The sequence below is a fragment of the Cervus elaphus genome, chromosome 7 (assembly GCF_910594005.1).
Source record: "Cervus elaphus chromosome 7, mCerEla1.1, whole genome shotgun sequence".
Lineage (NCBI taxonomy): Eukaryota > Metazoa > Chordata > Mammalia > Artiodactyla > Cervidae > Cervus > Cervus elaphus.
The window spans coordinates 23,842,941-23,869,761 of NC_057821.1; the positions used below are offsets into that span (position 1 = coordinate 23,842,941).

Genomic DNA, 26,821 nt, shown 5'->3' on the forward strand with positions numbered 1-26,821 from the left:
CGGGTAAGAGGTTGAAGTAGTATTTGGGTATGTGAAAGTAAGTCAATGCTCCCTTTTCTTGCTTTCTTTTGCCTGTTTATGAATCCAGGACAAAAATAACTCTGGAGAAAAGTGATAGTCCAAAAATATTGTCTCCTTCATTTCGGGAGGAAGAAAGTAAAGAAGGGTGGGAGGAAGAAAGACAGCATCATAGCAGTGTGGACAAAGTGCTGAGCATGTACATAGGTGGGAGATCCAGGCTGGAGTTCTCACCCTTACTTTCTAAGCAGGAAATTATGCACGTCCCCAGCTGATGAAAGCCTTCATTTTCTTTACACCCAGTTCAGGGTCTTGAATTGATGATAGGAAATTAAATTGTTTTGCAAAGTGACAGTATAGGATGGATTCCTTCCCATGTGTGATCTTAAGGAATTCTCACATGCATTCCCATTTCACAGCTCACTAGCTATTGAATAGCTTACTCCAACACCCAGGATGAAAGGGATCCGGGTCCTAAAGTGACACGATAATCCTAAATCTTGGTGTTCCCCCATTTTACTATCTTTGTGGCTTGGAATGACAGAAGAGGGAAACCAAGGCCGACAGTGTATTGTGTAAAAGAAAAGGCAGTCACAGGGAGCTACAGACAGAGTTTATGAAACCTTAAATCTCAGATGCCAAGGTGAGTAATAAGGAAGGAAGGAAGTCGGAGAAATTTAGACAATTCTTAATTAGATTTTTAGAAGAAAGACGTGAGACATGAGAGTGGAAATAGTTGATTTAATAGAATATTTTTCGGTGACATAAAAAAAAAAAAGTTAGAAATCTACTAGAAAACCGCCAGCAGAGGGCTCCATGCTAAGAGCATTCACATCCATGTGTGGCGCCTACATTTATCGGAAAATAGTCCCTCTCTCTGAGACTGAGAAAAGGGGAGTATTATCAACCTTCCTTTCTACTGTTAAAAACGTAAGTAAGTTTAAGTGAGAGCGGAAAATATGAACCTGGGATGTCTCCAGAGCACTTCTACTTAGACTAGCATGTGCCAGCCTTGAAAAACAAAACAAAAACAAAAAAAATATGTATGTATGGGTGTAAGGCATGATGAAATGGAAAATGAAATGATGATGAAAATACATATATTGGGTCGTTTATCTTCCCTTAGAAACCAGAGTTTGTTTTGCCTTTGCCTTTATTTTGTTTTGCATTTATTGAGTCCTTGTGGGAAGCTGTTCCTGCATCACGTGATTGGAGGTTAAAGCGAAATGCAATGGAAAGTTAGAAGCTGGCTCAAGTTAGGAAATTTTTCTTAGAAGAGAATGAACTTTTATTTGTACATACTTGAGACATTTGGAATTTTTAGATGCGGAAAAAATCATTTCTAAAATTAGTAGACATGATAAGACTTGAACTTTTAAAATGTCTTTAATAATAACAGGTTTTGAAGAACCGAAAGAAATCTCTCGGGGGAAAAAACAAAAAATCGTGCTTTCGTGCAGAATTTGCTTACACAAAACCCCGACAGAGGGCGCTGTTGCCCGTTCAATGACTTAGGGAAGGCTCCCTAAAAAAATTTGCCATGCAATTTCAAGGATTTTTTGAATAATGCCCACGTTGAAAAATTGACTCATTGACTTTAATGATAAATTGTGTATTTCCTTAGGTATCTCTTACATATATGTATATATTTTAAAATTTATGCTTCATTCCTAATAAACCAGATTTCCGTTTTTCTGAAGAATGTACATAAATTTCAACCAAATATTTCAAGACATTTCTAATTTTTAAAATACACAATTGTACCACAAAATAAAATTACACATGGAAATTTGAAATTCTCTATATACGGCTATGTAAAATAGTTACCCTAACAACGTATTATGTATTTTTAAGTAGTTGTTTAAATAAAATATCCTTCTCAGGCTTTTTTGTTTGCTTCAAGCTTTAGAGTTTATTTATTTTAGACTAAGCAATGATATACCAAAAAGAGATAAAAAGGTGTTAAAAGTATTTAGAGAAAAAAAGTTAAGATTCTTTTCCAAGTGCTTTTTATTTGGGTTGGAGTGATCTTTAAGTAAAAAAGATAAAGGAGTTACTGACTTGAAAGGGAGAAGACAGTTATTCCCATTAATAAATTTTGTCTAGACAATTTGAATTTCCAAGTCTATAATATCTATCTCGGACAATATTGATCTGAGATTGGTTTTCGTTCTGGAAAGTCTGGAAAGAGAGGGTAAAAGCCCGTTTCAAGTCCCACCACACAACAAAATTAGAAAGAATTCCTCCCCATGTCCAGACTAGGTCCAGGAGCAAAGAAGGAAATCTTCGCTCAGCCGAAGATTTGTACAGATTTTGTATAATTTAAGGTGTTAATGTTTAAAGTAGAGAAAAGGAGGGAGAAAGGAAGGGGGGAAGGAGTCAGGGAGGGAGGAAGACAGGATGGAGGAAAAAAGGAAGGAGAGATGAGGGAGGGAGGGAAAGACAAAACGTAAAAATTAAACTGGAAATGAGGAAAGGGTTCATTTCTGAAGTTCCTTCTGATGCACCTTCTTCGAGTTTCTTTCATGTGACTTATCTTTTAAAAAAATAAATTAAAAATCTGCAGACTTGTTCATTCTGCACGATATGAAGCGTCGCCCCGGTTTTGATCGAATCAATATCCACCGCGGTTGTCCGGAGCCCTCTCCGAGCGCGCTGCAGCGCTCGGCAGTCCAGAGATTTAGAGACAATCGCCCTTTGCAGATTCACTCTTATCAGGTTTAATAACTTCCACCCCAAATTGCCCTGGTCCCTCCTCATTCCCTCCTGTCATTTATTTTCTGCCCCAGGGGCAGAGAGCCTCCACTGGACTTCCCTTCTGGCAGTGGGAATCCTTCCGCACCCTGGACGGGAGTAGAAAAATAGAGGGGGTGGGGAAAGGGGGCAAAGAGGTGAGCATTCGCTTCGATGAAATTCGGAAACCCTGTGCCTTAAAGGGCGCCCATTTTCGAGGTTCGGTTAACTTTGTTCCTGTTGATGTTTATGTTTTTCTTAAAAAAAAAAAAAAGCTATACAAATCACCTTACCAAGAAAAAATACACTCAAAACAAACGAACAAACCCCCACATATCTTAAAGTATTTTTCAGTATCTTCCTGAAAAACATTCTGCTTAAATCTTCCAAAGGTTCAGGTGACCATTTCTTGATTCTCCGTGATTAAAACCACTTAAAAGTTATAGACAACAAATGCAGATATAAAATATCCCATGCCTCTGCAAAGAAGGCTTGAAAATAGCATTGCGTGATTGTGCACCTATCTTGCTTCCGACATCTGAAAAAAAAAAAAAAAAAAAAAAAAAAACTTCATAAAATGGAGACTTCAGCCAAAGAAAGAATGGCACATGGAATCCGTTGAAAATACAAACAACCCTTAAAGGATAAGCAGGACAGACTTAGGTGGTTATACTGTATTTAAGTTTTCAAATGCGTTGGGAAAATATAAGAAATGGTCATTGTGGTGAGCCGGCTTTTTTGTTCTACAGTGACTAAGGTACAGTGGGGGGAAAAAAAAAAAGTTGTGTAGCCATCAACACAGAGAGATCACCCTTAAAATCCCCAAATCCAGCTTGCAAAACCCTCCTGCTGAACAACCAAGAACAGGAGCTTTTGTATTTAAAAATCTCAGTAATGGTCCCTCTTTAAAATCTACATAAGAAAATGGGGAAACTGTGGGCACCCCGGTTTCCCCTAATGAATTGTAAAGATTTTAAATCAGTGGGTACAATGATTCATCATTTTTAGTACAGAGGTTTTTAAATGTGTATATTTATATTAATCATGCTGACCAACTCTCTCTCCTTTAAATGCATGTTTAGAGTCTGTAGACTCTTCATGACCCAGGGGTGCTTATATAACTAAATGTGGGTGTCTGGGTGTAAATACGTGTTTATGATTTTTTAGAATATATATGTCTGTGGGTTGCATCTAACTCCAGTGTGTGTAATCATGTTTTTCTCTCAGCTGAGGCTTACTTCTCCAGCCTATTGTTTGAGACAACAGATATAAGTTGCGATGGGAGAGGAGCGTCGGATTTGGTGTGTATCCCCCATTTCCAATTATAGATGGATCATTACAGACAGCGGAGTCCTGAGAAGCCAGACATCTGCTCCTCACATGAATGCACTCACCTCCTAGAGACCAGGCTGCCATCATGCTCTGGAAGCTCGTGGAGAATGTCAAGTACGAAGATATCTATGAGGTGAGCCGACACCCCCAGATGCATCTTAGAGCTTTGCAGATAGAGAATTTGAGCTTCTTGACACCCCAACTCATCTATATTTTTAAGCTATTTGCTTGTAGATTTCCGGCCGGTTTTCTCAGCTTTCTCTAACTTTTCGAAAAACTGGCTTGGGGAGACTTCGACATTCTGAAAAGGGACTTTAAGGTGGAAATCTGACTACTTTAACCTAGGAGATTTCTCTGGGGTTTTTTGCTATTTTATTTTTCTTTCTCTCTTCCTCGCCCCCCCTCCTTCAGGATCTGATGAGGAACGGGTGCTAGTGAATGTGGGCATAGAAAATAGAGACCAATAAAGGCAGAGGCTCCTCGTTTTGAGTGTGGGAGAGAATTAGACTTTCAAGCCTCCTTCGTAACAGACTCGGGCTTTGAATTTTTTATTTTTAATAACATTTTTGAGATCGATAACAAACGGATCCAAGTAGAGCACGAAAAATTAGAAGGAGGGTGGTCAACGGATAGACGGACAAACGATAGATGGATGTAGAGAGAGCGCAAGCCAAGGAGCCGTAGCAGACAATTTTTTAAACTTTCTTTTTTTCTTTCATGTTTCGCTTCTTTGAGACTCGGGGCGTCCAAACGGCCCCATGTCTTGACATTTTTAACCAAATTTTCTACCCGGGTTGAGTGCGCACGGTTCGTTAGCGCTGAGGCCAGGGGGACTTCCCCTCGGATGGAGATGCCGTCTGCAGCCCGGCGGGCGTCTGCCTCCTTGGGGCCGGGCGCGCAGGCCGTGCGCTCGGGTCTCGGGCGCCGACGGAGCGGCGGGGCGGCGGGGCTGCGCGCGGGACGGGCGGCCGGAAGGAGCGGGGACAGCGGCCCAGGCCCGCGGAACTTCGCTCCGAGCGCTGCAGCCGGGGAGCCCCCGAATTAGGCGCTAGGGGGGACGGGGAACGCGAAGATTCCGAGGAGACGTCGAGGGAGGGAAGCGAGAAAGAAAAGCTTGGAGGAAGGTGAAAGGAAAGGGGCAGAGGAATTGGGGAAGAGGGAGGTGGAAGCTGGCCAGCGGGCGGTGGCTGGAGATCGGCAGGAATCGGGAGAAGGGAGGCTGAGAAGCCAAGGCTCGGGCGATCGGCGCGGGAAGCGCTGGGTCGGACGAAGTGGTCGCGGTGGAACGCAGAGGATTCCCCAACCCGCGGGGAACACGCCACCCCGCCCGCTCCGGGGCGATCCCAGAAAGCCGGACGGGGAGCCGCCTTGCGGACGCTGGGAGTGGGCTCCTCCCGACTCCGCCGGCCCAGCCCCGCGACCCAGACCGCGGCTCCGAGGAGCCGGCGCGCGCCTTACGGCCACTCGGTGAAGTTTCAGAGGCAGCGCCCGGCGCCCGCGCCAGGAATCTCCCAGCTCTGCCCAGCCCCGAATCTTGATCTTGGGGTGTATATGTGTGTGTGTGTGTGTGTGTGTGTGTGCGCGCGCGCGTGTGTATGTGTGTGTGAGAGACAGAGAGAGGAGAGAGGGAGAGAGGAGATTCGTCTTTCTGCGCAATGATGACCGGGGCTTTCCTCTCCTCTTTGTGGTTGTGTATTGACTGTAACGGAGAGCCGCGCCTCCGCCTGGTGGGGTTTGTTTCGGTTCGGCCTCCTTTTCTTTCTTTAACAGCCGGGATAATGGTCAAGTCGAAGGCGCTAGAACCGTCCTAAAGAATGTGAGCGCCCAAAGTGGGCTTGGCGCGGGCTGGGATGGGACCACGGTGTAAATAGCTCGGGGTATACAGAAAGGGACTTCACTGGGTTCCGAAAAGTAAGCAGGATAAAACTCGTTCCAAGAGTCCAAAAGTAGACTGGCTAAATGGGAGGGAGGAGGGAGGAAGAGGGAGGGGTGGAGTGGAAGGGGGAAAGAGGGGAGAATAAAGGGGGTGGGGGAGAGGAGAGACTGGACGGAGAGAGACCAGAGATACTGCAGGTACTCCTATCTGCCTAATTTTTCTGCTCAAAAAAAATATAGGAGAAGGCGAAGCTGGTGGAAGGAGTCTATTTAAGTCTGGAGGAAGGTTGAACTTTAACAGAAATGGCAGTCAGGCCAGTTGAACGGGTTCCTGAAACATCCAAAAAGGTTTTCTGTTGCCCCTGGCTTTGCCTGGAAAGGATAACTTTAGTGTACTTGAAGATTGATTGCATATATTTTAAATTGAAATTTTAAAAAAATCACAGACTGCAGGAGCACCAACGAGGGAAAGGCTACACAGGGAATGGAAAGCTCCCCATGTCGCCTCTGTCCTTTAATAAATAAGCATCATCTCCAGTATACTGTGTAAGTCTGTAAACGTCACTATAAACAACCGGGCCCACCGGTTTCTTTTGCTCTCCCCTGCAAAGGGGGAGGCGACGCCTTTTTATTTTGTTTTGTAATCTGCACGCCAAGCACCTAGGGCGATCAGTTCTTCCCATTAGGAAAGTCCCTCTCCAGGAACCCAGACACCTACGGTTCAGCCCAAGACCCCAAGGATGCTCTCTCCTTCATCGTCTGGTCTAGGGGAGCAGGGGCTGCTTGACGCGCGTCTTCGGCTCAGTTAATTGAAGTTCTGCCTCTTTCCTGCTAAACTTTTTCCCCCGGCCTGCCTTTGCCAGCCCCCTCGTCTGATTACATCTAGTAATTCTCCACTGAATGAACGTCATTTACAATAGTAGGGGAGCTCTGCGCCCGCTGCTGTTCACGCTCCATTTGTCCTCCATTCTCCCTTTAAAGTACTCGTGTAATATTAATAGTCATGAATATCAATTATTATGAGGCGGTGTAGGCAAGCGGAGGGAGGAAGGGGCGCCCGAGCAGTCTGAGCCCAGCTTCGGGCGGAAGAGGACTGCTCCTGGAGCCTCGAAGAACCGCAGAAGAAAAAAGGCCAAAAAGCCAAGCAAGAGGCGGATGAACAGCTCTGTCTGTGTGTGACAGGCGTCGCCAATCTCGTTTCGGGGTGGGGGGGGGGGGGAATTTTTTTTTTTTTTTTTTTTTGATGGCTTGTCCTGGAAACACCTCCAGCTCGGCTCCTGTGTCCAGCTCGTTTCTCTGCTGGACTCCTTGATTTTTTTTTAAAAATCATTGTTTGATTTTGAGCAGTAACCAGGCTTTTTTTTCCAGATGTTAGTCCACACCTATTCATCCATGGTGAGTCTGGATTCACGTTGTACCAGAATTGCATGCTCTCCCCTCTCACTGTCTCTCTGTCTCTGTCTCTTGTGTGTGCGTCTCTCTCTCGTCTCTGTCTTCCTTCGAGCGCCTTTGGCTTGGTAATTTAGCACCATAATTGGACGAGGCTGCAGCTGCTTCTCTGCATTGTGTTCGTCTGAGCTCCATGAGTCAGCTGGGGAGTAGGGGGAGGCCGAACAGAAAAACTTTTGATTTGCCATTGCAGTTGGGAAATTTAGGTGACTCTTTCCCCAGAAAGAACCATGGGGACTTTACCATGGCATTTCCAGAGCGGAGAGGGAGAATCACACACTCATGCACACCTTCCCCTTTCACTGAGTTCAGCAGTCCACTTAGGACCAACACTAAATTGTCTGGGCCTTTTGTTTTTATTTTTTGGTTTCCCCCCCTCCCAACCCAAGGTCTTTCATCTTCACACCCTGGAATAGGGAACAATATTAGATAAAGAAAAGCAACCTTAGAAAGAAATCCTTTGAACTGCAGTTCAACTTAATTTAAGACGGACTCAGGATATGGTTTTTGAATGAGATCCATTTCAACCCAACCCTACATAAATTATTTAACTCCTCTTGGGGAGGAAGGGGTGACTGGAAACCCAGATCAGGCAGATTCCTAGGTGTCCTGGAATGACCAGGTCGTCTTGGGAAACTCCTGGCCAGCGGGCTGGGTGGCCACAGAGGCAGAAGTTGGTTTGTAAGGAGAGGAGCAGCACAGAAAATAGTAGGAAGTTTTATTTGTTATGCTCTGGACCTCTGGAAGAGTTAGAAAAACATAGTCTAAAACACCCAGAAGAACAAATACCGTGTGTTAGACTCCTGTATTTTCCATTAGGGAATTGATCATCTTCCCCCTCCCCCCCATACACACTGTTTCTTTACCCTCATCCCTTTTGCCGGCTTTGCACCCCAACAGAAGGCTTAGATATTGGTTCAGTGGGTGAGTCGCCCCCATGTTCCCCCAAAGCCTCGCGTTTGGAATTGCTGAAATCATGTACCCTCTGAGTCAGCTTGGGAGGCTAAGTTTCAGACTCTTGTTTCCCCTGTCCCGGGAAGAAGATGCCCAAGCCGGGTTTCTCCATCTGTCGCTTGTGTTTTTTGTTTTTGTTTTTTTTTCCTTCCCCTTCTCTCTCTCTCTCTGTCCTCTCCGCTCCCAGGACCGGCACGATGGCGTCCCGAGTCACAGCTCGCGGCTTTCCCAGCTGGGCTCGGTGTCCCAAGGACCTTACTCCAGCGCCCCGCCGCTGTCGCACACCCCGTCATCAGATTTCCAGCCGCCCTACTTCCCGCCCCCCTACCAGCCGCTCCCCTACCACCAGAGCCAGGACCCCTACTCCCACGTCAACGACCCCTACTCCTTGAACCCCCTCCACCAGCCCCAGCAGCATCCCTGGGGGCAACGGCAGCGGCAAGAAGTGGGTTCAGAAGCCGGTTCTCTCCTGCCCCAGCCTCGGGCCGCCTTGCCCCAGCTCTCGGGCCTCGACCCCCGGAGGGACTACCACTCGGTCCGCCGGCCCGACGTGCTCCTGCACTCGGCTCACCACGGCCTCGACGCGGGCATGGGGGACAGCCTCTCGCTGCACGGCCTCGGCCATCCGGGCATGGAGGACGTCCAGGTAACGGCGCGCAGACAGTAAACAAGTAACAAATGCCCAGGGAGGGGGGACGGGTGGGGAGGGACAGCTCGGTCTTTTGCGGGGGCGGAGGGGGAGGCAGTTTGTATAGGAGCCCCTGGACTCGACGTATGTAACCGTGTATTACCTCTATGACTCTCTAGTGGCGTTTTCTGGGGTTTTGATGATGAAAGCTAGAAAGTGTGAGAAATGCAAGAATGGAGGAGAAAAGTGTACATGTGTTTTGCTAGTTTGGGATCATCAGAATCAAGGCTAGGTGCTTTTGTCTTGCCTTAGCTAGGGGACTCCTTCCTGTTCTCTTGGCTTTGTGTAAGCAAGCCGGGTGCCCTCTCAACCTGCCCCCCTGGGTCTGGCCCCCTGACAGGGCAGGTGGAATCCTGGCTGCCCGGAGGCTGGGGCTGCAGCGTGGAAGTGCAGGGACCTCTATAGAGGTTCCTGCTCAATTTGCAAAGACTCTGTTAAGCATGACAAGGCACATTTGGAAGAAAACGTATTATTTTGTCCAAGCCAGGTCTTACTTTGAATGTCCCATAAGCTGTAGAACCCTTTTCCAAGAGAACTGAGCTCCAGAGGCAGCATCTGAGCAATGGAAGATTTATGGGGAGAGACCCAAAAAGTCATAATTCTGTTTGGGGGTTCATGAGGACACATACCGTTTTGGAGGTTCTTTTCCCCATTTGGACCGTGAAATGGCAGTGGGGCAACATTCTCCAGGTCCTTCCTTAGTCCTTCTTTCTGCTAGTACCCTCCTCTCCCCCGTGTCACCAGTTGAAGAGGCATCACATGTTTGTTTCTTAAAACAAAAGACTCCAAACACTCCCCCACCCCACCACTATCCCATCTGCAACCTACACAATGGAGCCTGATTTGGTGGAGAATACTTGGTTAGATTAAACAAAGAAACATCAAGGAAATGATTTCTGAAAACTGTCTGGGTGATTCTGAGCAGGTCTCCTTTTGCTCTTTAATTTAAATAGTCTCTAGAAAAGAAAAATGGTTGAAAGGTTTTCAAGTGATTCTTCAGTCTCATTGGCATGGTTGTCTATATTACGCATCCTTATAGACATACCTCTAAAGCGAAGGAACATGAAATGGGAAAGAGAAAGGGTGCATGAGTCCTTTCTCTTTACCTTGCTGAAGAAAATGTATTTTGAACAGTTAAAATGTGGTGATAGCATTAAATGCTGTCTGTGTCTTGTCTATGATGGTTTACTGATTTAAGGGAAATGTAGTTATTTAGTATTTCCGGAAATAATGGAATCACCTGAGTTGTGGCTGGATTTACCCATAGTCATAAGTGGTAGTTCTGTTGATTTAAGCAAGTTTAACTGTTTCTGTCTTGGAGGTATTGCTCATTTCAGAATATCAAATGAGAAAGGAAATATTCAGTAGTGTGTGTGTGTGTGTGTTTAATGCGTTGGGGTAATACTTGTCTGGGGGGAAAAGTTTTTAAATTAACCTTTGTGGGTACGGTTCAAAGTGCTAGATAATGAAAGTGGATCAACTCATCAGCATTGCTGTTGGCAACGCTACATTGGCTGTGTCACTACCACTCTGCAGGCGGGGTGGCTCAGGCTACTAAACCCAGAGTCTGCACCCAAAGAGGGAGCAGATTTCTTTGCTTTTAGTTATTTTATTGTATTTTTAAGACAGAATTGTGAGAACTTTGGAGGGTTTGGTCAGATGCAGGAGGCGAGAGTGAAATAGGGCCAGGTCGGTGTGCATTCGGGAGAACATCCTTGTCGAAGTTGCAGCCGGAGCTCAGACCTGGGAGGTGGAGAGAGCCCAGGGCAGAGAAAGCGCCGGCCCGGGGCCCTGGTTGCTCCCGCCTACCCCATCTCTCCCCGTCCCTCCCCCGGAAGCATCTCAGCAGGTCCCCTGGCGAGGTGGGGAGGCCCCTGAGACTTTCTCAGGGTCGACTCTTGGTGCCAGGGGTCAGGAGGAATTCACCCCGCGCCTTCCCAGGAAAAAGGGAGGATCTCTGTCTCCCACGCGATGACAGGTGTGCTTGACGAGACACGGGGCAGGTAACAAAGAAAGACAGGGGAGGAGATGGACCAAAGATGAGACCCCTGAATCCAGAGGCTGCGCCTCCTCTGTTCCATCCCGGAGGCTCCACTTACGAGTTAGGGATCAGGAGTGCAGGGGACGGTGTGGCAGGAGCGGCTGGCGGCCTCTGCGTTTCCCATTTCCTGCCTCTGCGGTATGGGTGGGCTGCGTCCCCCTCCCCCATCTGTAAAAAGGGACCAGAGGTGCCTCCGCCTGGACCCCAGTCACTTGTTCCATCTCAGGGGCCTAGTGTGTGTCCCGGATCTCTCTGTCAGCCCAGCCGCGATCCGGCAGATACCAGGGAGCTGCCAGGCCAAGGAGAGGGGAGTGGCCTCTCAGCCAAGGGTCCTCACCTGACCCAGGGTCGGGGCAAGATGTTGTGTGACCCAGACACACACGCGGGGCCACCGCCCCGATCGCGAGAGAAGCAAAGAAGAGCTAATTAACCAAATGCTTCTAATATTTTTTAAATGAAACTATAAAACCCTGTCAATTTCTATTTCAATTTACTCACAGGGGCTATTAAACCAGCAAATCGCTGTTTGGGTTCTGGTATGCTACATTTCACCCATTGTGTGTGTGTGTGTGTGTGTGTGTGTGTGTGTGTGTGTGTGTGTGTGTGTGTACGCGCGCGCGATCGCGCGCACCCGCGCACGGGCAGGCACGCAGGGAGTGGGGACAGTGTTAAAAACTCAGAAAAACAGCATCAGAAAGAAAGAGAGCTGCAGATGATAGTTTGGAGTTTGGTCAGTTGCTGTGAACACCTCTTTCCTTCTTCTGGCCTTTGCTCTCTAACCTCTCATCACCTCTCCTACCTGAGTGTAATCATATGAGGATGTTAAGTCAAAGCCCTTACACACACACACACACACTCAAACACACCCTACTGTCTTAAAGCAACCCCTGGTATCACTTTTAACTAAAGAAGTCTAGTAATTACGAGTCTGAGTTGTTTTTCCGAGCTTCCGCATGCAGTCCTAATTAAATCTTTACGATCCTCCCTGTGACGATTAAGCGCCAGCATGCTGCGTGAATATCCTGTACAAAAACCCAGCAGGCGGCCGTAATTAGATAGAAAATCAGACAAGAGCCTTCTCATTAACTACCACAACTACCCCACGTCGCTGATGAGGCGTATATACATATTTACGTACCGACGTGAGGGTGAGGTGTGGGGGCGCACAGTCCCGGCCCGTAAGATCGCGGGTCTGCCCGCCCACAGACACAGGCGAATATTTCTGTCCTGCGTGGACACGTCGCCGCTGTAGACACGTGAGCACAGAAAGGCGTGAATCTTGTGTGTGCGCGCCCGGTGTGCGTGGTGGGGTCTCCTGGGAGTTCCGAACAAGTTACATGAAGCATTTTTTTTTTTAAGCTTTTTGTTTTTACTATTTTTTAAGATGGAGATGGCATGTTGCAACATGGAAAATGGTTCTTATGGGGAATAACAATTTTCCTCATCTTTCTGAGAACAGAAGAGTGGCTATTAAAAACGAAAAGAAACAAATTAACATGCCCCCTCCGTGATTAGATCATCTCGTTTCTAATGTGCTGCTTGTTTGGGGTAGACAGTCTCTTCCTTGTGATGAACACACGCCCTGTCTGGGGATGCAGCTTGAGTGGGTGGGAGGTGCTGTCTAAACACAACCTCCCTCTCAAGCCCTTTGCTTTTTACTCCTCTGTAGAGAGGGTGACAGATGGGTCCAAATTTAGGTTTGTAAGGGTCAAGGAAAGCGGCTGGACATTGCAGGAAAAGCTAACACTAATTTTCACTGGGGAGTAAAAGGTGGGAATCCACTGCTTTTGGATGCCCTGGGATGCACAGCTAGAAGCCTAGTGCATCTTGACAGCAAGAATATCATTCTAAGAGCCATTTCCCCTCTGAAGTGCAGCCAACATCTAGGGTCGGAATTTTCCTTCTCTGGAATGCAACTGGCAAGGAAGGTGACTGTTCTTTGCCATGACCCAGGTGCTGCTCACCGGGAGATCCTGTGTGTGTGCGCGCGTGAGTGTGCATGTCTGTAGTTACTGCCTTCCTAACAGGTGTGCTTCTTGCTGGGCAGCAGCAGTGGCAGGGGGCGTAGACTGTGCAGGTCCCTCCGAGGGACTGTCCTGCAGCAGGAAGCTCACACAGCACTGAGATGTGTGTGGACTGCGGTGGGTGTGCGGTCCTGACCGCCTGCAAACGTGTTCCTATGTGTTGCTGTTTGCATTCCATTCCAAATTGCTCAGACTTTAATTAAAATCCTATAATGTAAACTATTATGTATTTGTAAAATGACTCTGGGGTTAAGATGCACTGGGATAGCATAGAAAACAGACATAGCTCTGACTAATATTGGTGGAAATCCTTCAGCGGCTGCCAAATTTTCACAATTCATAAGAGCGAATAATATAAGTTTATGTGTCTATGTAATATCTATGTTTAATATAATCACTAAACCAATCCTGCATCCCAGATGCCTCTCACAGTTTCCTCTTTCCTCTTCTTCCATTGGAAGAATTTATAATTTGGGTGAATTTCATTTCTGTGTCCATTTGGAGGTAATAATAATAATAATAAAACCTCCCTTTGTGAATTAATATAAATGGAAATAACAGAAACTCCAGTTTGGAATGACATGATTTATGTGTGCGATTCTTTAATATCCAGTCGATTTGAATAGTGATGTTTTTATATTCACAGTCAGTTGAAGATGCCAATAACAGCGGCATGAATCTATTGGACCAGTCTGTCATAAAAAAAGGTATGGACTCTCCCCCTCCCCAAAGTAAGCAAAGTTTTCCCGTGCATTCATGTCTTTGTGATGCATTTTCACTTTTAAGGACTTCATTGTTTTATAAGACACCAGTGTTTGTTCACAATCATAGGACAGTGGCTATCTGGATGAAAATGCCTGTTGGGAAGAAGGGATGGGGGTGGGGGACTGAAGGCAGAAACCCTGATGAGAGAGACAGAGACCACTGCCATTTTTCTCACAGTACATTCGCTAGCAATCCTAGATACATCATAAATAATTGAACTACCATTATGTATGGTTGGGAAACACTGCTTTCAAAAATATGAGCTAATTATTTCATTGATAACTGGAGTTTGTTGAGCCAAACCCTATGCCATTGGGGCAGCTCCTTCTCTCCTTGCTTTTGTATTTTGGAGTGGTAATTTTGTTCCCAGTTCTCTGTGTTTTACGAGTTGTTTCTTCAGATTTTTTTTTTTTAACTGTGCCAAATGTGTCGCTAAATATGCTCTTCCTGAGAAGCTGAGCTGGCCTCTGAACATTTCTCAATCTTCCTACATATGCATTCATGATTTAGTGTGACTGTGGAATCACCCCATACTGTTAAAGGGCATGTGATATTAACAAATGTTTGCAGTCTCTTGTACAGCTGTAAGCAAAATAATTAACTAATTAAACTAATTAAATGTAATTACAATAACTCATTTCGGGCGTATTGCAGCTGCTTAATTTTTCCCCCCCTCTTCTCTGACAGTCACTGAGAGAATGCTTGGCGATTAGTGTGGCTGCCAAAAGGCCCGAATGTCACTCACATGCCACAAATTTAGGAGCTTGAATGTGTAAACAGTGCAATCTTTAATTATCGCAAGAACCGGTATTTGGAGCTACAATTTTAACTACTGTAACCCTTTTTTAATCGATGCTGGAGAAGGCCTGTCCTTCTGTTTGGTGTCAACAATTCCTAGCTGCAGTCACTTCTGATTCATTTGAGCCAGATGACATTCACAAAAACAATGAAAAGGAAAAGGATGGTTTGAAAAGTAATGCAGAGTCAAGCCGGTAGAGTAGGACGGTTGTGAAGGAAGGATTGCAAGCAGGATGAGGTGTGCTCAATTTTCTGCTCTTACAAAAGCAGAAAAAGTCACTTGGAGAGGTGGGAGGTGAGGAGGGGGGGCTGTACTTGAAGTGATGCCATTTGGCTTTTGAATGTAATATCCTGAAGAAGACTAGTAGGGTTTGGGGTAAAAGTATCTAAGTGTTCCTCCAAATGTTTCCGACTCTTCCTTAGATAGTATCGTTTCGGGTTTTTAATGCCAGGGTTTGGGTTTGCTGGGACACTTGGGCTTGCGCTTGGATTTGCAAGTGCACTGACAGCTCACTTTCACCATTCCCTCCTGGGTCTTCTCTTCTGGTTAATTGCTGGTTAATGGGATGACGGGGTGGTAGTATGGGGAGGAGGAGAGGCGCTTCTTCATTGGCGTTCTTGGTTTCTTTTCTAGTTTCCGTCCCTTTTCATGGAAAGCTTGAACCCCTTAGCTCAGAGTTCTCTATGGGGGCTGAAACAGCATCGGGGCTGGTGGTGGGGCATGCCCAACTGACGACCAATCAGAATATTATTAATAGTCAGGCCAATAAAAATATTTGGAACTTAACTTGCCTAACAAAAATGGAGCTGAAAATATTCTTAGATGTGGGATGCTTTGGTTTCAGGGCTTGTGTATGTCTGTCAGTGAAATGTGAATATGTATGTATATATGAGGATCTCCAGGAATAAGAAAAAGAGAATGTTGACTAAGGTGGCAGTTTCTGGTTTTGGAAACATGGACTACTTTTTAAATAGTAAACCTTTTTAAAAATGCACAGCCTAACACATCTAAGTGGCACCCCAGTCAGTCTATTGATTTAAGGAGTGTGGTATGAATATGAAGTGTGAGGTCAAGTCCATTATTTAATATTTCAGGTATTTGCTTTATTACATGACAAAAAGATCCTAATACTATATTTTTATCTTTAGAGAGCCATGGGCAAAAGTGGAGTAAGTGGTTGATTTACTTTTCTAGATCACTATGAACCACTTAAAATAAGGTTATGGATTCATTAGCTCTGTCCCTGCCCTCTGGTCTCCCGTCTTTGCCCCTCCCCCACCTTTATGAGGAAGAGATTAATTTCATAAAAGAGGAGGTGAGAACGTTTCCTGGATGAAATATTCTAAATTTCAACAACTGGCAAGGGACTTGGTTGCTTTGTTTGTTTTCTAATGGGCTTTTAGAGAGATTTTTAAAGGTCTACCTTATTAATAAAGTGGCAGCAACTGGCCCAGGTTTAGGCTTCTGTGCCTCTGTGTGTATTTAAGGGAGAGGACTTAGACATAAAGGATATATATCTCTATGTGTCTGCATGTGTCTCTGTAATTATGCAAGGTCTCCGTCCTAAAATTTAACCCTGTCCAGTTTTGTGCCCGTGTTGATATCGCCCCCTTGATTGTAGGCTAGCTCTCTGGTTATGTTTGCTATCTGGGCTTAGCTGACATTTCTGAAGTAATTTAGTTAAGAGGAAATGAGTTGTTCCCAGTAGAGAGAGCAAACGAGTGGAGTGAAGGTAGCCAATGTGATAAATGGCTCTTTCATTTGAAGATCTCCAGAGCTCGTTTACGGCTAATTTTCTGTATTGGCCCCCTTTGAGCTATTAATGCAATCGGCAGGGACTGGGGCCCCTCTCCTCTTAGCTGCCCCATTAGAGCTCCCATTAAGCCAGCGAGTCTCAACTCCATTGCAGGAGTTGGGGGCGGGGGGAGTAATGAAAGGTGCTTTTTAAACTCTCCTAATCTAAACCGGCAGAGGGTGGTTAATACGATTTGAAGGGGGCTGGTCAATGAGCAATCAATAAAGTAATAATGAGAAGGATTCGGTACATTAACAGTCTAAAAATCCAACGAGACATTAAAAAATCATTCTTAACTCTCAGTTCCATTAAGATTAGGAATCTGGGCCGGGCAGGGGGTGGGGTGGTGCCCAGCTCCTATAAATGATCACTGCCACTCTCCTACCAGCCTAACCTAAAGAAGGCTCACCTAGGCTTTCAGAAAAAGTTTTTGGTGCAATTAGAGGCCAATATGCAATCGACTGGACATCTTAGATAGCAGAAAATGATGCTGGGATATCTTGGAATGACTGGCGTGGCTGGAGTCTAGGGTCCAAGTGCTGTGACGATGGGGCGTTTTCACTGGTCTTAGGGATATCCTGTTTGGTTAGTTTCAGTTCAACTTCTTGGTTCTCTCCCACTTTTTTCCTGTTAGTTCTGGTCCCTTCCCCACATAAACACTTTGATTGGTGTGGATTTTCTCTGGGTATGGTGGGAGATAGAGAAATTGCCAATTTCAATTACAAGGGGTTCTGTTGAGACTCCCCCTTCTGACATAGGAGGTCAAAGCACCCAGAGTCTGTCAGAACCTCTGAGAAGGCTATGAGTTTCCTCTCAAAGGGAGAGGTTCACGTTTTCAGAGCTGACTTGGGTCCCCATCGGCCTTTATTCAACTAGAGGCTCTCAGCCACATTCCAGCCACACAGGGAGTAATCAGAGTTCATAGAATTTCAAAGCTGGAAGGGTTAGATACTCTTCTCCAACTCCTACCCCCACCCTCCAGTGAGGAAACTGAGATGAAGAGAAGACAAATGACTTCTCAAGGTCCCACACACCCGAGTCAAATGATGGGATCCAACTCAGTTTCCAGCCTCTTAGGCTTTGCCCCTAAAGGAATCCAACACAGGATGTTCGTAGTTTCCTTATGTTCTGGCTTTCTCTGTGAGAAGCCTTTTTATGTTTTTTTCTTTAGGATTTCAGTGCTCATATTTATACACATGCTCTTATATACATATGGAATAACATTTAGCCCCCAGGTAGATAAGAAACAATCTAAGTATGAGGAAAAGGGTGATCTGCTGGTGAGAAATAATTATTTCAAGCAATGCTCCACCTCTTGCTGCTTCCGGGTGTAGTTTCCATATTTGAGTCTGAGCACCTTTCAGAGGGACTTAGGCTTCAGTCCATTAGATGGGTTCATTTCTTTCTTCTTTCCCACCAACAGATCAGAACCACAGAAAACGTGCCTCCAGTCAAACACAAAGATATCAGAGCTGTGATTTCATACTTAAGTGTAAAGAGTAAAGATGAAACGCTAGCTTATTAACACTTTGGCTCTATAGCGTTCACTAATGAATAAGATTTTCTCCAATCGGTTTTCCTTCCACTCTCTCAAATTAAACTCCAGTCCCTGTAATGAAATATTGATCGATTTTTAAACCTCTGTTCTTCTGCCCCCATATAATGCAAGTTATAAGGGAGGGGGGCAAATTTTGTGGGTGTTACATCCAGAAGTTGGCCACACTATCCAACTGAGAACTGAAGAGGGAAAAAAATCCCACCCAGTTTTAATGTATGCACAGAAAATTGTAAACATGTAAAGAACTGAAAGCTTCACGCTGAGTTTTGCTATGCTCCATTTCCTTACCATTTCCTGCTGTCGCTTTAAACCTATCTTAGTCATCTCTGGGTTCCGTGAGCAGGAGCAGTGTGCTCATAATTACTAACAAATCAACCGGGTCCTGTTGCTCCCTGGGTTTATTGATAAGCTGGAGGAAAGCAGAAGGGAAAAGACAAAGAGAATAAAATATGGGGTTAATCAGCTGAGGAAAGCAGGTGTGAGAGTGGAGGGGAAGGTAGATGCTAACAGTAGGCTGGACTTAGAAGAGTGTGAGACAAGACGTGCAGAGTCTAGTTTAGGAGACCATTCAGAGGCCAGCGTTTAGCACCTGAAGATGAGAGAGAGGAGGGTATGAACAAGATTGATACTGAAATTCAAAAATAGAAATATAACCTGAAGTGCGTCTGCTCAAAGTCTTGTCGGGCGGGGGTGGGGGGAGAAGGGGAGTGAAGAAATATCACCACTCCCCGCTTCCTTCTCCCTCTAGACAGCAGTGTGCTGAGGGATGCTGCCTGGGTGGGTGATATTTAGGTGATAATGTATATACAAAAAGGTACAGTCCTTGGGAGGGAGCTATGGACATGCCCCAAAGGAAATTGCTCTTGTCAGGTAAATCAGGCAATTAACAATAGTGAAATTGAGGGCAGGCTATAAAATGTCTCAAAAGGCCTGGCTTTTCAAGAGATTTGGCACCTGGGACTGTGAAAAGCAGGCAAAATTCCAGTTCTCAGCAGATATTCGGTTATCCGGTATGGTAAATAGGAATTAACTTACTATTTTCAAGTTGCTTGGCCATGGGGGGTGGGGGGGGGTTCTGTTTAAATTATCTTTCTAAATACAGTAGGATTTAAATTTTTAAATTTTGCTGAATATCAAAGATGAGGCTTTTTATACAACTTATTTCTATAGTTCATACCATATTAAAACTACAAAGGGCCATCTGTATTTTGCAGAAAAGTTTTTCAAGGTTACCATGATCATACACTGTTTGCTTATAGTGCCTGCATATGAATCTGAAATACAGAAATCAGAACAGCAGTGAACAAAAAAGGCATATTGCAATAGATGTGGATATTGTGTAAGAGAATTAAATGACAGGGTTGTTCCCACCCCAATCATTGTTTTTTAAGTGACTTTAAATCTGTACTTTACTCACATTTAATTAATACACTTCGAATTTGCATTGGTTCGCTCTCAAATGGGAAGCACTTTACTGAGTGTGATGAAGGGAATCAGAAAGAAGAAACCCCACTTTGTAACTGCCCCACCACCATGACAGTGCAGAATATTCACTTGGTTACCTGACATCATTCATTCAGCCCTGGGAGAGACTATATAGACAGATCAGAAACTCTAAAATGTCTATAAGAAGTAGAAAAAAGGCAATGCTTGTCTCCCTGTCCACTTTTCTCAAGAAAGACCTTTCTACAGGCATTTGTAAAGAGCCAAATGCAATTTATAGGAAATAGAAGATTTGAGACCTGCCTTTTAGGAGTCTCTAAAATACCATGAAGGTCTGAATGCTGGGATCTATGGTAGAGAGAATAAGCTGTTTCGAGAACACTCAGGGCGGTTAGTCTGTTTTAGTCAAGGGAGGTTATATAATTTGCTTGACGTGTGGGGTTCTAGGTTCCAGAGAGAAGAAAAAGCGTATCTTTCTCTTACTAGGATTATAGAGTGAGACAGAGTCTTTATTAAAAAGGAAGAATGGAAGCATCCTTTTTCATGCCAGAAACATTGCATGTTTCAATAAGTCCCCTGGCCTAGTGATCACTGGAGAGGTGCTTGAGGGGCTTCAGACCCCCATGGAAGAAGCTAAGGTTTAGGGCAAGCCAGCAGGGAGCGTCTCCTGCCCAGGGGCCTGCAGAAAGAAAATGGGCATCAGCCATGTAGAAGTCCAAGGGAGGGAGACTGCCAGGGAACTGGGAAGCTGACCGTTCACTGTTCCTGGCTCCCAGCCTCTGGTTCTACCGAGCCCCGCCTCCTCCTAAGGTGCAGATGACGCTGAAACACAATTAAACAGAAATACAGGCTGAAGAGACTGAATGCGCCTGGGTAGCAGTGGCAACCAGCTGTCAGCTCTTATTAACTTCTGCATAAAACATACCTTGAGTGCGGTTTGTTATCAATTACTTGCCGAAATGAAACAACTGGGGCAAGGCAAGACCGCCGCTCACATGAATTAGAGTGATTGGTTGATTGATCAGGGCACCTGTTGTAAATCATAACTGCTCCAAACAATCACCAGCCGGGTGCTTTACGTTAATTTGTAAACAAAATTCATGTCACTGCGGAATTGCTTTCACTGGAGAGGAGCATTTGGGTTCATTTCTAAATGAATCTGTTGTTAGGATATAGCAAAAACTGGGATCCACTGCAGAGAAATGAGCAGCTCTTTTGGGCCCAACTGCCCCAGTTTAATGGTATTATTACTTGGCTGTTCTTGGGCAGAGTGACTGATGGGGCTCACCATGCTGATCTTTGCCAGTGATGATCACGGATTTGTATCAAATAGGAGAGGAGGGAAGGGTTCCCATAAAACCATTGGTATTACTATTTTATATCACTGGTAGGGAGCATCGCCTTCAGGCTTCAGCACCAAATGTGATTATCAGGAGACAGACGAGGACGTTAAGATTCAGAGAGGTTTAGTGAGATGTCTAAGGTCACACAGCCAACACGTAATGGAATCCCATTTGTCTGGCTTCACAGCACAGTCCAAACTCTGGGTTGCGTGCTTTTCCTGATTTGTGTAGTGAGCGGGACTGTGGCAAGCCACTCTCACATGTCCACACATTTGGGGTAAGTTTCCAGAGGTGATGGCTTTTGCATTTTGTTTGTACACAGTGCTCTGAACGCACCGCGGAACCACGGGAACAAACACTTCCTCCTGCAGCTTTCCTCTTGGCGCCTGGCCTGTGGCCTCGCCCCTGCGCAGGCAGCGACACATTCATTCTATCGGCGGTCACGAGGATCGAAACCCGGTCACCTTTATGGCATATTTTTTCTCCCTCTCTCTAGTTCCGGTTCCTCCCAAATCTGTGACTTCCCTGATGATGAATAAAGATGGCTTCTTAGGAGGCATGTCCGTCAACACCGGCGAGGTGTTTTGCTCGGTCCCAGGCCGTTTGTCTCTGCTTAGTTCAACTTCAAAATACAAAGTAACTGTGGGAGAAGTTCAGAGACGGCTGTCGCCCCCCGAATGCCTCAATGCGTCTCTCCTCGGCGGCGTCCTCAGAAGGTAACCCACCACCTCAACCACTTTTTAATGCCGCGCGGTTGCCTAGCAACCGAATCCTGTAGCTTACGGCCGCCTCCACCACGTGCTCCCCGCCCAGCTCGCGCCGCCTCGCCCTCCCGCTCGCCTTGCGGGCCTGGGGACCTTCCACTTTCCCCACCGTGTACCCGGCGCCCCTCTTTCCACTCCCAGGATCCTTCGGGGCATTCTCTACCTTGAGTGGGACCCAAACTCTGCACACACTTACCTAAAACAGGAGTATCATGGAGCAACCCCCTTCTCACCTGCAATGTTCTCTGATCTCTTATTTTGTTTTAAAGTGCACTTGGCGGCTGACCAAGTTGATCCTGTCCCACTAATGCATTGTGCGCCGCAGTTTGAAAAACTTTATTCTAGACTTGTGTGACTTCCTTTCCTCAGTACCACTACCAAAAATAACAATGACACCATTTTAGAAGTATAGACAGGTATTCTTAGGGCCTTTCACATGCTCCCCAGTGTTGGAGAAAGACAATCCATAGACTCCTTTTGGAAACTGGGGAGGAGTTGAGTTTTATCTTAAGATTCAAAGCCTCCCCAAAAGTCCCTGCCAACACCTGAACTCTTTGGTTAGTGCCTCCGATATGAAGGTGTCACACTGCATGACATGACCTTTTCAAGTTAGCCTATCTTGGGAGTTGAAACCCCTTCTTCCCTAAAAGTGGCGGGGTGAACAGCACAGGAAGAGAAGTCAGAGTAGGTTTTTTCTTGTATTTTTGCCCAGACCTTAGCACATAAAGGGGGATCATTGGGAAGAAGTAAGGGTGTGACCCACAGACTTTTTTCACTTTGAGTCCTTTTGCTCTGCTCTACTTTGTAGTTCAGTTTCACATGAGTCCTTTGAGCTCTACAGTGTAGAAATTTCTTTCAATCAACCCTAGGAATTGAGGGTGTGTGTGTATGGAACTTACTATGAGATTAAGTGAGATGATCAATATAAAGTGCGTATCATGTAACTAAACTCCTCTGGTGCTAGTTTTATTGTTATGATGATTGCTAACATCATCATTAGTTTCCTGTTTCAGTCTTCCTTCCCCTTTTAACCCAACTCCATTTTATTGTGACTCTTGACCTCTTACTCTGAAAGCCCACCCGTTTCAGGCTGAGCCTTCTCCTTTCTGAACCACCCAGTTCTTCTCGTCTTTCGGCAAGGTTGTACTTGCCCGGTTTCGACTTCAGCTCACCTCTCTGGCTCCATGACCAGGAAGGAGCTGGGCTTGGGCACATGCAGCTTCTACCTTCTCTGGACCCACAACCTACACCCTAATTATTCCCATCTGGTGTCATTTTTTATTCTCATGAGATAGAAGAAAAGGACACAATTTTTTTTTATGCTCTGTATTGCAGAAATTAAGCAAGCCTCAGCAAACTATCAGCAAATAACCAAAAGGAAGAAAAAAAAAGTGCTAACCTCAAGTTAAAACCTCTTCAAGCTCCACTGGGCTTTAGATTGCTAAATCTAAACTTTGTTTCAGGAACACTCTGAGGTTAATCAGAATGTTAATTCTTGCAATTTCAGAGCCAAATCGAAAAATGGGGGGAGATCTTTGCGAGAAAGGCTAGAAAAAATCGGTTTGAATTTACCCGCGGGCAGACGCAAAGCAGCAAATGTCACGTTACTCACCTCCCTGGTGGAAGGTAAGCAAGACGAGTGGCCATTTCACGAAGTGGCAGAGTTTAACTGTTGGCTGAAGGCTGACATTTTACACGTTTCATGATTAACTGGAAATCATTGCAATTGTTGTGCCCTTATGAGTTGGATGTCAAGCGTTTGCTTGAAAAGTTCAAAGGTCTTTTTACTTAGAGGGAGTAGCAATTGTCCAGAGGCCAAGGGATGTGTGCGAGGGTCCCTGAGCTCTGGAGAGTGCTCAGGTCTGGCTTCCAAGCCAGTGCAGGTGCCTCCAGGTGGAGGACATGGTACCTGAAACAACCTCTATACAACTCACGAATAACTCTGTAACCATTAATCCCTTCTATACCCCTTCTCCTTCCCAAATTTTACCTCTGAATCATCAGTAGTAGTAAATACACTGTTGATTTGTGAAATTATTGTTGCATTCATGACCTCTAATGGTTATTTTATTTTTTTTTCTAATGGTTATTTTAAAACTCATGTCACTTCCAGGGCCCCTATCTCCCGCTGATTACCTGGGATTTATTGAAATAGAGCTTCATAAGACCAGTGACCTAGGAGAAATACGGGTTGGGGATGAGGGGAATGGGAGGGAGGAGTTAGGAAACGTGGAGGGGAGTTATGTATGATCTTTGGTTGTAAATTTAAAGGCCCATACTTATAACAAGCACATTCTAATTTGCTCATCATTTTGGGATTGGAGATGATATTTATGGTATGTAATAAAGAGGATCTTCTCCAGAGTCTAGAACAAGTGGATCTGCATTTGAATTTGTGGGTTGTGGAAGGCACAGGAAATACAGCCAGAAGGGCCTAATAGAGGAAGTTGTAGAATTTTCTCTATAGTCTAACATGTAGGTTTTGTTTTCTTCTTCTATTTTTATGGATATGATATTCTGACACTCCTTCGGAGAGTTAGTTTTTGGAGAGGGGATCTTAGAATATTTAGGCAGCAACCATAAAGTCATCACATTGACAGGCATTGCACTTTGCCATCTTTCAGGTAAAGTTGCCTGGCCCAAACTTACCCTTTAGAGGCAGAGGTGACCAAATTTCCAGACCACACTTATTAGTGGTTGCCTCTCAGCCTGGGGGCTTTACTTTTTGCCCTTTAGCGTATTGCTAAAATCACAATCTTCATTTTGAAAAGCAGTCAAGGTAATTTCAGCCCAAGACAGGGATTTGGGTGGAAAAGGAAAGGAACTGGAAAACCCACTGAAATGCCAATATTCCATTGGCAGTTTTCAGTGTTATGAGATGTTGTAAGCCGGAAGTGTTTGGTTACTATGCTAATGATGATTAAAAGTAGTCATGCTCCTTACAAATAATGTGGCTGTGGGATAATTCAGCATATCTCTTTTTTATGTTCAAATCTTCCCTTGAACCCCTAAGGCTGTGTTTTTAAAGGGTAATAATGCTTTATTCGAAAGGGGTTTCCACATAAACTGAGGAGTCTCTCAGCTGTCCAGGTTTTCTATAGCTGCTCTGTCATCTTTTGTAAAGTAGAAAGTCCTTAACTAGGAAAATGATGGCAAGAACCTCTGAAGAGGAGAAACCTGAAACCTAACTAGCAGGAAACTGACAAGGAGAATAAATATTTCATTGCTGGATAGACACTGATCCATATATGATTTACATATTCTTTAATATATGTGGACATAGGCACACAGGGATCTATATTTGTATATATTAGTTATTATAGGAAGATACAAAAGTTAGGAAGACTTAAATTTTATTTAAAGCAGGTGTTAACATGTTAGATGCTTAAAAAAGGGGCGGGGGGCAGATCTGGCTTGAATGTTCAGTTCACTGTCTGTCTAGGTGCAATTGCAAGGTGGCTCCCGAAAGTGGCCCACCTTTCCAGGGCTGGGGTGTGGGAGACCCAAAACTATTCAGGGGATGCCTAGCTAGGATTTGACTGGAAGTGTGATCAGGGAGAGGCTGGAAGGAGCAGCAGGAACAAAGTTTGTTCCATCAACTTTAATCATGGCCTGAGAACCATGTTCATTTGGGCATCTGTCCCACCTTTGCTACTGCCCCCAAGAGTTGACCTGTTTTGTGAACAATAACAATAGACCAGGGAACACCTCCTGATCTTGGGATGGTCTTGCGTGTTGATTATTTCCTCTGTGCCTGTCTTCTCAGGAGAAGCTGTTCATTTAGCTCGGGATTTTGGGTATATTTGCGAAACAGAGTTTCCCGCCAAAGCTGTTTCTGAATATTTGAACCGGCAGCACACGGACCCCAGTGACCTGCACTCCCGGAAGAATATGCTGCTGGCCACCAAGTGAGTGTCCTAAACTCGTTCCTACTCCCAACCTGCGCAGCCACCTCGCTTGGGAGGAGGCGGTGGGAGCTCCCAGCTCAGTGGCGGAAAGCCGGTGGATTGCTGGTAGGGAGCCCTCTGAGCTCCGCCCCCCTGCGCGTGCCCACCCCTCAGCGTTGATTACAGGCTGTGTGTTTGTGTCAGCCTTCTCTGTTTCCTAGATTCTGAGAAGGATGGCTTTGTTAATCTGAATCCAGGCTGCTTAACAAGTCACATCCCCAGCCCTGGGGATGACAGGCAGACCTTTTCGGGGTGGGGCCTTATTCCAGTTCTTTCCTGCATCCCTGGGTGCTTGTTTCTGCCCAGGTTGCACATCTTCCTGTCCTCCCCACACAGCCACGTGGCTCGCTCAGGGAGTCTGTATGTCACCCACGTGTACCCATCTCTACCCCCAGCTCTAATTACTCTCTTTCCAACGTTGCTGTTTGGCATCTTCCACAGACGTAGAATTTACTACAACTCCAGAGGGGAAACTAGTAAATCTCTGGCTAAATTTAGGTCTAGAGCTCATTTGAACTTTTACAGTGGGTTTTCTATTTATTTGATTTACTCCTGTCTTTGGCTTCGATGTCATATTGCTGGTGTTTTATGGCCGGCTCAGGCCTTCAGTGGGCGGCGCGGCGTGCACCCGCACGTTTCTCTCGCAGGCGCGGCGCAAGCAGCGGCGCTCATTTATTTAGTGCTCCAGGACGCGGTTTGTTCCGTTGACAGCGTAATTTAAAGAAATATATGGAAGGCTGAAAAATCATTTGCTCAAATTTGTCCAGATGTTTTTGAGACGTGATTGGAATTTGATTGCCCCTTTCCGCAGGGTCAAAAAATATTAATGTCCCAGAACTTTAATTGCTTACAGACCCCAGTTTGGGCTTTGAAGATTTAAAATGTTTGACTCTAAGCATTTGTTCTCCGCAGTTCAGAATTTCCTTTTTGGCACTTTGGTAATGAGTACAAACTTCAGGAAAGCCTTTAACCATCCCTTCCAATGATCAAAACCTGGCACCCACCTCTTTTTAGAAGGTTTTCCTTGATGTACTAACTAGCAATATAATAGATCTTTGTCAGTAAATTGCCCTCCCACCTATTGCCCTTGGTGGCTAGTGGCAGGGGAACTGTTGGTGCTTTATAAAAGAGTAAAGGTACTTTGGGGAAAAAATAAAGCCAAACTGGATAAATTAGATAACAGGATTTCACAAACAACTCTGTGGTTTCCCTGAGGAGTGCTTGTGGCTTCTCTTAGGCCAGCATTTCTTAACCTGAGGTGAGCATCAGAATCGTCTGGGGAGCATTTCCAAG

General features: G+C 45.3%; 1 protein-coding gene across 10 annotated transcripts in view; it reads left to right on the forward strand.

Annotated features, from left to right (window-relative positions):
• The first annotated feature begins 899 nt into the window (after window positions 1–899).
• TFAP2B (transcription factor AP-2 beta) overlaps window positions 900–26,821 on the forward strand; it is a 31,940-nt gene continuing 6,018 nt past the window's right edge. For 2 of the 10 annotated variants that reach the window (XR_006342009.1, XM_043907700.1), the window contains exons 1-8: window positions 3,474–3,508; window positions 3,979–4,216; window positions 7,327–7,353; window positions 8,549–9,007; window positions 13,761–13,821; window positions 21,314–21,533; window positions 23,089–23,207; window positions 25,348–25,489. Coding sequence is in view for 9 of the 10 variants with exons in the window: in XM_043907700.1 (XP_043763635.1) it covers window positions 4,136–4,216; window positions 7,327–7,353; window positions 8,549–9,007; window positions 13,761–13,821; window positions 21,314–21,533; window positions 23,089–23,207; window positions 25,348–25,489 (1,109 nt within the window). In the remaining variant the exon portion in view is untranslated. The other 8 variants (XM_043907701.1, XM_043907704.1, XM_043907697.1 and 5 more) reach the window with 7 other exon arrangements.